This window comes from Hesperophylax consimilis, chromosome 15 (genome assembly GCF_061612785.1).
Source record: "Hesperophylax consimilis isolate HC1 chromosome 15, BYU_Hcon_1.0, whole genome shotgun sequence".
NCBI classification, from domain to species: Eukaryota; Metazoa; Arthropoda; class Insecta; order Trichoptera; family Limnephilidae; genus Hesperophylax; species Hesperophylax consimilis.
In genome coordinates, this window is record NC_142850.1 from 6,800,795 (window position 1) to 6,814,452 (window position 13,658).

A 13,658-nucleotide genomic window follows, 5' to 3' on the forward strand; every position below is an offset into this window, starting at 1 on the left:
ATAAATATGAAAACATGTTTTGAAGGAATTCAACTCAAGACCGTTAAAAAGTTAACCATTTCGAGCCATGTGGAGTTTAGGTGAAAAATACTAAGCCAGTTAACGAGAGTCGGTTCCATTACCTAAAATTTTGCCCTTGTGGGTTAGTCCCTTTTCTCTTTTCACAGTTGATAAACTACAATCTGTAATATTTAAACATGGTTATCTTGATAAAGGAAGGATTGAAGTACATATTGTACAGAATACGAGCTAGAAAGCAATGGTTTAAAATTACAATTTATAAGAAACCTGTAAATTACGTCCTTTCAAAGTTATTTTAACCATGCAACAAACATTAACATTTGGTATTTGAAAATCAAAACACAAGAAGAAACAAATATTTTGAAGGAAGCAATAATTGACATCTGCTGGAGACGCTGATATAAAAGCACCTCATTCATAGTAGTTTTAAAATACATTATTTATGTTGAAGTTTATTAGAGTAACCTAGTTATAAATTCACTTTTTGACACATTTTATTCATTGTAGAATATTTAACTATCATCCTTTGTATAAATATTATTTGTTTGTAATAAATATTATATGAAATTTTAATGACTAGTTTTGTATCTTCCTTACAAGTCCCGGGAAACAAGAACAAAGTCCTGATTTAACATGGGATGCAACAGAAAAACATCAATTTCAGCGAAGTAAACCCATGGGGTGTTGTGTCTAAAATCGCCTCCACTACGGACTGTCTCTTAACTTCATCTGGTTTCTCAAGAACCGTCTGACCATCTAAGTTTATGCCTCCCAACACTCCTGCAGACTTCTGTTACAGAGAAGAGAAAAACAACAACATTATGGGGTTTATAATTCGTAACATTTAATGTCTTCATTTTCGATAAAAATACAGCAATTTCGGTGATAAATATTAACCATAATGAGTAATAATATTACAAAGATATATTTAATACAGTACTATTATAGACAGAGGCACAACATCCACTTCAGGATAAACATGGGGTCAATCTAACAGACTACAGATATTTTATTTATTTATTTTATTCACGGTGTATAAATAATTTAATATTCATAAGACTAGCATGCATCGGTAGGTACGTTACTTTACCCTTTTCCCATTCTGTTAGTTCTAATAACTCTTTCACAACCAATTTATAAGTATCCATTTTAATAATATAAACCTACACAGCTCCCCTTCTAACACGACACAATTGGAGAACATTGCTTGACGACAGGGTGTGCAAATTGCTAACCGAGGAACAAATGCCCTCATAGAAACAGCTACCACAACATTGTTTAATGCTAATACACAATTATATTAACATTTAAGATATATAACAGGCCCCGACGAATTCAATTTATTGAAAAACACATCGATAATATATGTTTTCAATACATTACACACAAGATTACTGTTAGCATTAGTGATGCCACAATTTATATCGGCAATTAAAAATATTCAACCAAAAATTACGAGAATCAGTGAGGTAAAATCAGAGACTTCGTCAACTAGAATAACAGAAAAGGTGTTTTTATGTACCTGCGGTAACAATGTATGGTGAAGATCCTGATTTAAAGATATTAAATAAAAGTAAAGTTTCTGCCGTGCATCACAAAATTTAAAGTGAAATATAATATTACTTTTCTAATCTTGTGTATTTTGTATTGCATAAATCAGTCGTGTTCAAATGTTTTTAGCTAAATTGTTTTATTGTTACATTTGTCGAGCCCCGTTTTAAATCTGCCACTGACAAATTACAACACCGACAAGATAGAGATAAGAAGTATAGAATAATATAGTCCACGGTCAAGGCGGACGGGCGATTATGCAACCCATCACATCGAAGCCGCTAAGAAATATAGTTTGCGCAAGAATGATCACTACTTGATTTGCGCCAGAGGACCGTTTCGCCTAGGGAAAGAACCCTCCACGCAAAACACAGTGAGTCTATAAGTGCCTACGAGCCTAATCTACTTTTTAACTGATTGTTTCAACAATTCTTGACAATGCGGGACATTGCCCTTAATGAGAAAGAAGTAAGATAAGAGAAAGAAAACACGACAGCGAACATCTATGTGGCAAAAATACAGGTCACAACGGAACGGGGAATTTTTCAAAAAAAAAAATTATAATCAGAGAGAATATAAAAATCAGTTATCAAAAAGCAGCAACTAAACTATGGATTATACTATTATCATTGTTGATATAAGGGGAGCAACTCGAAGAAGACATCTATTTTCTTATTGAAAAACCTTGTAATAAAATGTGTTGTAGTTTTTTTGATTAGCAAGTGGATTTTAAAATGATAAATAAGTATTTTTGCCACTTGAAAATACATTTACACATTACATCTAAGTACATAATTTATCCTGCGATTATTGACATTAAACATCTATAATAATTATCATAAAAAAGCAAACCCTCCACCCATATTTGGGATATCAAAATTTTAAACACCAAACAATTGAGGATAGGATGATAATTATTATTGAAAAAATTATAAATATCTGGAAAAATAACTAGATCGAACTTGATGAAAAGAAAAGAATTCATTATCATTATTCATGTTTCTGTAATTTTAGTAAAAAACGACATAGTTAGATTATTATACTTACATCTTAAAAATGTATAAAACCATATTAATCCTTCTTGAACCAAAGTTTCGCTTTTGGATTGCTGTCCAACAGTTATTGCAATGCAATTCTACATTAATTCATTTTGTTTCTTTTTTATACTATGCCAAATCTTTCTTTGGATAACTACCAGCATCAAACATGTTGCAAGTTTTCAAAGGATTTTGACATCAGATTTAGATATATCTAAAAGAGATTCCATTTGTGCTCAACTGTTTTCAGGTAAAGTGTTGATAAGTTTGTAAGAATGTTAACAATGAAGTACACCAATACGAAAATGACTCTTTACAATATTATTTATAAAACAAATGTTTACTTCCACTGAGTATATTACTGTATAAAATTATATAATTTCGTTACATTTTTACAAAAATCTTCAATAAATAATCAATGTTATTTTTAAGAGTAATATTATAATATTTAAGTGTTACAAGAGAATAAATAGTATTCTACTAAAATATAAATCCTATAAATGACAAAAATATGTCAAATATAAAAAAAAACAACCTTTGGATAAACAAGGATCCATATATGTATTATGGAAGTTAGGGTAGTCATATTATTTATTTTCACTCTGAGGGGATAGGTAGGAACCACAAACATAATAATAAGTAGGCAGTTCTTATCTGGCTACTACCAGTGACACTATTTATGTAGCCATTTTGACAATATTGCAATTTAATACACATTTAGTAGACATGAAACCAAAGGTTATTATATTATATTTCAATTTTACTCTGCTAAAACATTTACAGTAAGTGGGTGTAATGATAAATCATTGCTTACAACAATAGCATGCTACGTATAATTATTAATGCCATATTACAATATCTATTATTTATTAAGCCTTCAAAATTATTTCCACTTAGGCTTTGGGAGACTAGGCGATAGTGATTTTGTAATCTTAATTATATAAAATGGATATTTTGACAAATTTAATATAAAAAATCTTTTGAGTGATGTAAATTTAATATAGAAATCATTCAAATCATCACACATATACGTGTAAATTAAATGCACATATTTATGCATGTAATGAATAATCATGTTATTTACAAAACACATTATTTAAAAAGAGTATTATAAAGAATTATGATTGCGAATCAAACAAAAAAAAAACTATATTAATGAAATACAGTCTTCATAATGTAGAAGAAATAAAAATTTAGAAGAAGAAATGTAAAATTCCAAAATTACAGAACATTATCTTGATGAAACAATTTATTGGTTGTGAAAAAGCTTTTCATTGAGAAATGGTACAGAACATGAAATCAACAAGAATCAAAAACAATTTTTTCAAACGTGAATTAGACACAAAAAGATTTAAAAGGAACGTTGTTAGAACAATGTGGAACAAAATACGAAGTAAGGACAAAATTATACACGTCACATTAAAAAAAGTATCATTCGCAAATAAAATTACTTGCATTAGGACAATTTATAAAACATCACTAATACGTTATTTTGACGAACAAATGGAACAGACAGACAAACACACTTGTAACCTTACGCAGTCTCCAAGATGCCAAAAAGCTTGAGAGAGCCATGTTTGTCGAAATCATTTAAATATACAAAACATTTCTATATAAGGGCAAGAGATAAAAAATAAATAAAAAACAAATAAATAATTGAACCGTGTTTGAAATAACTAATTAAATGAGGATAAACTGATTTTTTACGCCCAAAAATCACAAAGAGGAATTAACGATTTTGAGTAATTTCCTTGCGAGTGTTATTGTATCAACTTCAAAAAGCAGAAAAGGATAACCCTCACTTTTTTCAAAAAACCTCTTTACAACCTCATAACCGAGGTAAAATGTACATCCTGGCAAAATAAAATAGGCCTCAAAGTTCATCTAAATATGTGAGATAAAAGAACTGATTAACGCTTTCATTAGAATTTTACTTAAATTCAGCTTTGATTAAAAATGACTGCGTAGCAGAATGGGAATGTGCATTTATGGTAAAGCAAAAGGAGTCAAGACAGACAGCTCCCAAAAATTCAAATATTTATTAATTATAAGCGTGTCACGTGTCAACAAGAATAGGTTATATTCCTCAAATAGCTATCTTTAAAATTTGTGGGTTATTCCCTTTTGCGTGTTCAGTCGATATTATTATAACAATATGATTATAACTTGTGAGAAGACATTAAACACGTCGATGCGTGGTATATTACATGTGTATTTATAGTGAAAATGTTGTGTATTAAGCTCATGAGGTAATATCAAAATACTTTGCGCAACATTTTGGAGCTAACTGCATAACGGGGGCAGCCTATTGTTCTTTCCTGAGGGCGCCGCGTGCCTTCCAAGCGTTGACCAGGTTCCACGCAAAGCACATGGAGAAACCGTGAACTTGGGAGGCCAGGAGGACAAAGCCCATCCAGAGAAGACCATATGGGTAACCCTAAAAACAATAATATACATGTTAAAATTTCATGTAATTTTGATTGATACAAAAAAAATTAACTGTCGCTATCACCGTACGCGGAAGTCTCAAATCGTCGGCTTACTGACAAGACCGTCTATCTCAAAATTTTATGAAATATTTTTTCTAAAAATGACAGTGCCTCACAGTATTTCCCCAAATGGGTATATGCTATAGTTGCACCGGCTCCAGGAATTTGGCATTTTAGACACTGCACAATATGTCACACGTAACAGGTTCAATGCCAACCTTGGACAGTGAAGGCACGAAACCTCCGATGGGCCTAGAAAGCCCTGCTCTGTCATCCATATTCAGCATTCTATAACTTTAAAAGTAGAGTGGGTAGTCAAAAACCGCACGCGGACAATAATTTTTGATTCGTTCAATCACAAGGCCAGTATAAAAACAACACATTGTGACAGTTGCCAGATGAACACTGAGCAATGTGAATTATATTGACGCACACGTAAATCGGCAGGTTGCAGATTTTCTTGAAATGTTCGAACTCCACCAAATAGCGGAGTTGGCGGTGAACCTGTTAACTGATAAAGACAAATTGATGAAAGCGGTTTTGAACCAAACAAACATAAATGGGTGCGTTTATTGCCTGACAACAATATTGAATATATTCATAATTCCAAAATTCGCAATTCCATTCTTCTATATGAACTGTATAATTTTTGGGGTGTATTCACAATGTAAAAACAGAATTTTATATGTAAAAAGTATTTTAGACCGTTCAGTGGCTGAGTCGGGATTGCGCCTGGTTCCCACCCAGGCATCTCGCATTGCGACTTCAATTTCTCGGTTAGCTGAGCCTGCATCGCGACACAAGCAACATTTTCCGCTTACTGTGATGGTAGTGGGAGATTTTCAAATATTGTCAAGTTATTCATAACCCGGGAATTTTTGTCTTTATTTTTTAATAATATATATTAAAATTATTTGTGCAGTTTCATTATCGTCACACCTACAGTGAGATTTACCCCCACTTTGGGTTACAACCTGTTACGAAACACGGTCCACTCTAATACGCAATACAAATTCAAGCAACCCTAATATTAAATGCTTCACAAATCCCCCGCATACCCATACACACTGGGAAGCAGTCAGCCGCTTCGGCAGTTGAAATCAGACACCGCGCCAGCAAGCACGTAGCATTCGCGCCGTAACCACAAACAACGCGGTCAAGTCCGCGTCGTGTATCTATTGTTTGGAAACTGTAATACTTCCGGTGTCTCCTTAGACTATGGACCAGGACCGCCGTAATCGGGTCCTGGGAGTCAACCTAGTGTTGAATCCGCTTGTGTACCGACTCAACTCCCGCCGTAGACAGCAAGTGCGACTGCCTGCATCATGACTTGACGAACTCGTCATCATCAACCTAAAACCCTTCTTATTTTGTGTTCACTTCGTAAATTCAGTAGTTCCATACACCCAGTTGAGAAAGAGAGAGAGAGATTGATACCGTTTTATAGTTAAGATGTACACCCCGTTGTTAACTATTGAAATAAACCCTTTTTACCACACCCTGGCTTGTGATATATGAAACCTTATCTGTGCTGACCTTGGAGAGCTCGAGGAGAGCAAAAAAGTCCCCCACTCCTTGCAGACAAAGGATCTCATCGCCTCCGTTGCTGAGTTACAAGTGCCTCTGGTTCGATACCGGTAGGCACGTGCCTTCCCTTGAGGGCCCCGTGTTATAACATAGCCACTGCCACCCATGATGGGGCCTTTTATAACATAGCAACTGGCTTCCTACATGGTGCATTTATAACATAGCAACTGCCGCCCTATTATGAGGCCCCTATCTCTAAACTTTATAACATAGCAAACCTACATTGGTAACTAAAAACACAGTTTCTTCCTTGAGACTTTCAAGGATAGATCCATTGTAACCTCTCCACAACCTGTAACCTTTCTAATGCACAATGCATGTACAGTGTAATTATATCTATCGTTTTTGAAGGGACCTATTGAAAAAAAAATAATTTGGGACTGGAAGAAATAAACGACAAATGCGGGAAAACGATTAATCGGGGAACCATCGATCGAGATTTCACTGTTTAGAGAAGTTTCAATGGCAGGAAAATATCAATAAATAGAATTCTAATCACATGATAGAATAATTATGATTGTTTGTAATATGTAATGTAGAAATGAAACCAACCTGCCACAACTTGATAGAATTATCATCTCCGGAATCGTCTTCCTCGGAAGACGAGTCGATGTCCTCCTCGCTAAAGTCTCCCGTGAGGTACCGCCAGCAGTCAGAGAAATAATACACCAAGCAGAAGAGCAGAGGGAGGTAACCAAAAACTACTATTCCCAGCATGTACTGCTTCATTGCAGCCGTTTTGTTCCGCTTGATGGCTGCCAGGCCCAGGTACGAGGCCAGAACTGATAGACACCACAGGTACTCCCATAACAAAGGCTGAAACGATCAACTCACGTTAAACATTATTTGGATTAAACATGTAAACATGAAATTATAAAGCACAATAACAAAAAACCAACACCTTAAAGCTAATTTAAAATTAAGATAATGTTTTAATGTATCTGTAACAAAAAAGCTAAATAATTTTCATAATTTTTTTAATAACTGTGAAATTAAAAGCCAAGGCAGCGCTCTTTCGTTTTGAAATTTTAAATATTTGAGGTTAGAGTGTTTCAAACATTTGATTATGGTCCCTGTTAAATTTCGAGTATCGGCATGTTTTAGCTTTGATCAAATTGTGATTCAATCAGATGACAAGAACATCACCATGAGAAATGAAACGGATATCCGAGTTAACACTTTTCTTAGATGCATTAACCCAAACACTGACCTATACTATTGCATTTAGCACTATACGCACACTTATATGCGTTTTTGTTTACACAACTGTCAATAAGGACATTGTTAACATAATATTCCATATTCCTTTCAGAAAAAGCTTAACTATTCCGCAGCCAAGTGGGGGAGTAGGTAGTACCCAAAATTACTATCCTCCTTATATTAGCTTAAATACTTGACATATCATTTTAGTATTTTACGTATTTCTGCGCAAATAAATAAAGTTATCATTAATAACTGACTGAATAATTGGGATTTCTATATTTTAAAATCCCATAAGACAGAAAAATGCATGGGGTTGTCGGAAGAACTACTTGGTTACAGACGTTTTGTTTGGCATCTCGGCCTGTCAAGAGTTAAGCAATAATCATGAGGGTTGCTTAAAATAAATATTTCCCTAAAACAGAGTGAAGTTTTTGCTAATAAATTGTCATCCCATTTCAATAGTGAGGGTTCATAGATTTAAAAAATATATTTAACTTAATTGCAACATCAACTACTTTAAAAAATATATATACAGGGTGTATCGGCAAGTACCCGACAAACTTTAACCAGCTATTCCTCAGCACATTTGGAGTAAAAAATGTTATTGGCGCTTTGCTGTCCGGTAACATTTTTTTTCCATTAAAAACAAAAAATAAATAAAAAATCCACACTCCGTCACTGTCATTTGCATTGTTTCTCGTGTTCAACGGCTGTTATTAGCAAGTGTGTCAAAAAGTGTCCTCGCTCTTTCGTACACACTAAATAATAATAGTTAAAAATGAGACAAATGGTGCCGTGCCATTTCGTTGTGATTGTAAAAGCGCGCCAACGTAGGTACGTATGTACATTATTCAACGAAACTCAAACAAAATATTGCCAGGCGGGTTTTCAAACTTTGACAAAGGATAAAACATTGGTGACATATGGTGAAAATATGAATAGTAAATTTTTTATTAAAAAAAAATGTTACCGGACAGCAAAGTGCCAATAACATTTTTTACTGCAAATGTGCTAAGGAATAGCTGGTTAAAGTTTGTCCGGTACGTGCCGATACACCCTGTATATACATAAATTTGGAACGAAAAAACCGTAGGCCCTGAAACAGATAAACATCAGAAAAGAGGTAATTTTTTAAAATACCAACACAGCTTCTTCAAAAACAATGAATCATAGTTTGTGCAACAGAATGATATTTTTTTTTAAATACAAAATTATTTTTAAGTTTTTTTTTTGCAGGAGTTTGTCACATTATTAATATCATTTGAACTGCAGAAAAAATAATAAAATTATGTTCACCTGTATTATTCTGAACCAAGTAGAACAAATTGGTATAATGATGTTAACCAAAGAACACAAATCATCTAGATAAATTACATGCTTTTGGGTACTGTTTTCATCCACCATGCAATTTAAAAACATTCCAAGGTGTCATACCTGAACATTCTTGTATAGTGAAGTAGATAAATGTATGAATAAGGATATTGATTGGATAACACTACAATACTATATCTAGACATTCCCACAAATTACAACCATTTGGAAGGAAATCATGTTGGAAATTAAAAATGTTTCAAATCTAAACAAAGCCATGAAAAAAATGTCAATTGTTAATATCATGTCTGGTTCATTATTTATCTTTTCGATAATAGAAGTAATTTATCTGTTTTTGTTTGCTTTCAAATAAATAGAAAGCACAGCTGAGTAAAGAACGAGCGTCTAACCTTTTTCTAAGTTGTGTCATGTCAGTATTGTTAAGGAAAACGTTAAAATCAATTAAAATAGGTCAACAAATGCATAAAATTCAATTCATTAACATAATATTAGAAAAGTAAAAATGTTCTATATCTGTTTACCTGGGGAATTTGTAGCTCTTCGATTTCTAATACAAATATATCTAATCTGTCAAGTATGTCGGCAGACAGTTTTGAAAGCATAACAAAAAATAGGAGGTGATGAAAAAATATGCAATATTTTAGTCGGGACTTGTTGAGTACACTGAAACAAGATTACATTTCCACATTACTTCTACATTATGAACTATATATAAATATGCCTAATGTCAAAAAGAATAATAGGAAAGCTGATATAATACAAGCCGTAAAAATATCCTATAAATTACATAAACTAATTTATTATTTGTGCAGATTTTGTAGTATCTCGTATTCGTGATAACAACTGTCAAACACGTTTACTAAATCCATATTTCATGTCTGGTGTCCACTGGACATAATGATTTAATATTATCTTACCTGACTTGATACTGAGCTGCTACTCTCTGTCGATGCTCAAAATCGGCACCGTCGGTACCGCCGACCATCGGACCGCCTCGTGAAGCCATTTTCTCGTATTATTTAACTTATAAACTGTAGCAGGATTCGCACATTTAAAACTATTTTAAAACACCAGCCCAGCTTAGCTACATAATTATTATTTCGACAAACGCCAACCCAACGAGCAACGACACCCTCCGCGACAGAGCGGCTACAATCTCAACAAACTTATAGAATACTAGCGCCCGATTGGTTGCAATTTACACGGTTTAGCCAATCGACGTTTAGGATTACTCCAAATGTCAAACTATTTGGTATATTATTGTTTTATAAAATCGATCAAACCATAATAAAATAAACAAATATATGGCGTGATCACTAGTATAAGATCCAGTGATCGTACCCAACTTCTGGATAATGGACAAAAATTACAAACGTGAATAAAGCGAAGAGCCAAGAAACGAAGGTGAGACACGACAGAGAAAGAAAACCGCGGAGTTCCACCTTTTCTTTCTACCCTACAATTCCTGGAGAAATGGGGTAATTTACTTTATTTTTTTTTAATTCCTTCACAGAAGGGAGAGATGCTAACCCCCGCAACGACGAAGATCATCATAACTTTTGCCTCACCTTCAAGAATAATATTATATTCAACTCCGCAACGTTTTACCTATGTTTTACTATTCAATTGTTTTAAAATAAATGTTAACATTTATTTTATTCAAATAGTTAAGCACCTTATTTAATTTATTAAAAAAAATTAAAACAGTCTTCGAAACAAGTAAAATCACGCATGGCTCCATTCATTACTCGAAAAAAATTAATGGTAGGACCGGGTAAAACAGATTACGTTATTGAAATACTAAAATAATCTTAAAACACGTTTAGTAATTGTAAGTAATATAAAGTAAAATGGAAAGCAAGTTTTGGCGCGTGCTAATAAAGTTACGATCCTTTTTACTTTTTTCAATTGCGTGAATAGAATTAGTATTTCTCCCCAGCAACGCCGGGAGTGTTTAAAGGTGATTCTTTTATTTATGGTTTAAAGATTGGCCTACTCATAAAAAATGCATTGTTTTTTTTTTGGTTTTAGGCATTTCACCCTGAAAAGAGTGCTTTGTGAAAAATACATTGTAAAGTTGACATTTCAGCCCATTTTCAGCCTTTCAGACGTGTAGACACTTGTCATTTGTGAAAATAGATTGCCAACTCACAAGTCACCAAAAATTCTGAAAAGTACCTACGCGAAATATGAAAAAACGTGGGTTGACTTTTACAAAAAAAATATTTTTCCTAATAACATAATACTTTATGATTTTTCAACTAAGAGCAGAATAATAAAAAAAAGAATAACATTACGAATATTACATGAGAAGGCAAAAGCAATGTTATTTTCAAAGCATTTATTTTTATACACCACAACTTATTGTACCTGCTAAGTTTGTGACTTTATTGTTGCATATGACATGATTTTTTTTTAAATTAGCGCGTATGTAACCGCTGTACTATTTTAAATTAAATCAATAAAATAGCACAAATTCTCATTACATTATTCAAAAGTCTTGCCAGTGAGACTATGGCATCCCCAATTGGGGCATGTTGTGAGGCTGAAGGTATTGGGGAGGGGAAGAAGATGGGGAAGAGAAATTTGGGAGAGTACCTGGAAATTCAGATATGGTCACCAAACAAGGCTAAAGCCATTTCAATTTTGAATGGCGGTCGATAATAACCAGAGAGATACTGAGAGTATCGTCCACTCTGGAACGTGCCGCAAGTATACTATAAATAATTTATTATCAATAAATTGTAAAATAACAAAAATTAATCAAATAAAATTTACTTGCGCATTCCGGGATTTGAACCCGCGACCTCCGGCTTGCTAGTCGAGAGCCATACCCTCCGATCACGGAGGCCGTCAAACAATTATTATTTTATTTTTGTGTCTTTAAGGCAGTTATAACCGCTAATGATTTTTTTAGGGTATTTGAAGAGACAAGGAATGGGATACGTCATAAATACATCAGTGGATATCGTCATTAAAAAATTTAAGTAGGTTTTGGCATTTTTCATCCATGTTACTCAATACCAAATAAGCTTTGTTGGCCGCGTACGCTGAGCGTCTTTTCGCTTGTCAACTTAAGGTTTTTCGATTTGGGAGGCGGGATGGGGTTCTGCTGCCCCGGAAATCATTCATTGGATAACTAACACCTCTGCTATAGGCCACCCCAAGTGGTTCACTACCAGTGACTTAGCAGGGGCACCCGGGATCATGGGGTGAGGATTGTCTAGGTCCTGGCGACGGATGCGCCTGCCCACCTACTTTGAGGCGGGCCGGATTTGGATAGACTGGATGAGGTAGATTTTTTTACATCTCCAGCAGAACTCTCTCGACCCGTTGACTTGCAGCACAGTGGGAGAGGTGAATTCAAACGCCCATTACTAGCGGACACACTGACCCCAGATTCCTACCCACCGCTCTTTATAGTTTACCATTTACCTTCCCAGATGTTCATCTTCTTCTTCTCCTTCCTTTCCTTAAAAAAACCCTCCACACAGCATCCCCAAAGATGACATAGGCCTTGAGGGACATTATTTTCCTAAGGGCCTAGTAAAAAAAAAACTATGTGCTTGCCACGGTCCCTCGGGAGCACTCGGGAGGCTCAGGCGGCAGTAGTGCCCAGCCGTTAAGTACACAATGTTTGGGAGATACTTGTCATTTCGAAGAATGGTTACAGATTGTGTACATTTTGGTAACTAGTTGTGGTTCTTCTTAGAAAGATGAGAGTCAAATCGAAGGACTGTCAACGTCCAGCAATGATTCTAAACCCTCACAGGCACCAAATGTGAGAATAATAAAAGTTTGTGGTCTTAGTTCATATAAAAAAGGCCCACGACGAAGGACTCACTGCTCAAACACCACAATTTATGGTGATGTTAACCCTCTCGAACATGAGATACTCATATGAGGCCCCAAAATTAGGCATCTTTGACAAGTTGCCATTTCGTAATTCCAATGATATTTTCAAATACAACTGTGCCATAGACCACTTTAGACCTTGCTTGAGATACATTGATATGTTTTCATACCACTATATAAAAATTTTATGCCGTGTTAATTTTAAATTTCATTGTCAAAGTTTTTGACATTTATTCTTTGATTTCTGTTTCTCGTTTGTATAACATAAAATAAAGTATTGAAATTTGACTATTATAAACTGTAAGTAAATTTATCTATGTGCTCTGTATTTGCGTCTTAGGAGTGAAACTATTAGACCATTATTTTTTTAGTTTTATGTTGATATCTTTGCAAAAACCATTCGACCTCATATGATTTCTATATGTTCCAAGGGATAATATTTGAGGGTATGTTATTTTTATTTATTTTTTAAATGATTTCTACAATACAGACCTAAAATGAGTTTATGAATTCACAAGGATTGTAATCTCGACGAAGGTCTAATTTTGACTCTGCTTGCTCTTCCCAATGATTCCGACGATGA

At 34.3% G+C, this 13,658-nt stretch overlaps 1 protein-coding gene across 1 annotated transcript; it reads right to left on the reverse strand.

The window, feature by feature from the left end:
- Positions 1–1,701: 1,701 nt before the first annotated feature.
- Positions 1,702–10,363, reverse strand: jagn (jagunal). Its single transcript, XM_089639965.1, has 4 exons — positions 10,138–10,363; positions 9,742–9,883; positions 7,238–7,501; positions 1,702–5,046 (listed from the first exon to the last, which is right to left on the reverse strand). Exons 1-4 carry the CDS (start codon positions 10,224–10,226, stop codon positions 4,915–4,917), a joined length of 627 nt encoding a protein of 208 aa, XP_089496091.1. The 5' UTR covers positions 10,227–10,363; the 3' UTR covers positions 1,702–4,914.
- Positions 10,364–13,658: the final 3,295 nt, after the last annotated feature.

Excerpts from the sequence above, each read along its gene's own strand:
- jagn (XM_089639965.1), bottom strand. The coding sequence starts at position 10,226 with ATGGCTTCACGAGGCGGTCCGATGGTCGGCGGTACCGACGGTGCCGAT. Across the intron at positions 7,502-9,741 it reads AAGAGCTACAAATTCCCCAG|CCTTTGTTATGGGAGTACCT; the intron begins GTAAACAGATAT and ends TGATCGTTTCAG. Across the intron at positions 5,047-7,237 it reads ATTCTATCAAGTTGTGGCAG|GGTTACCCATATGGTCTTCT; the intron begins GTTGGTTTCATT and ends TATTGTTTTTAG.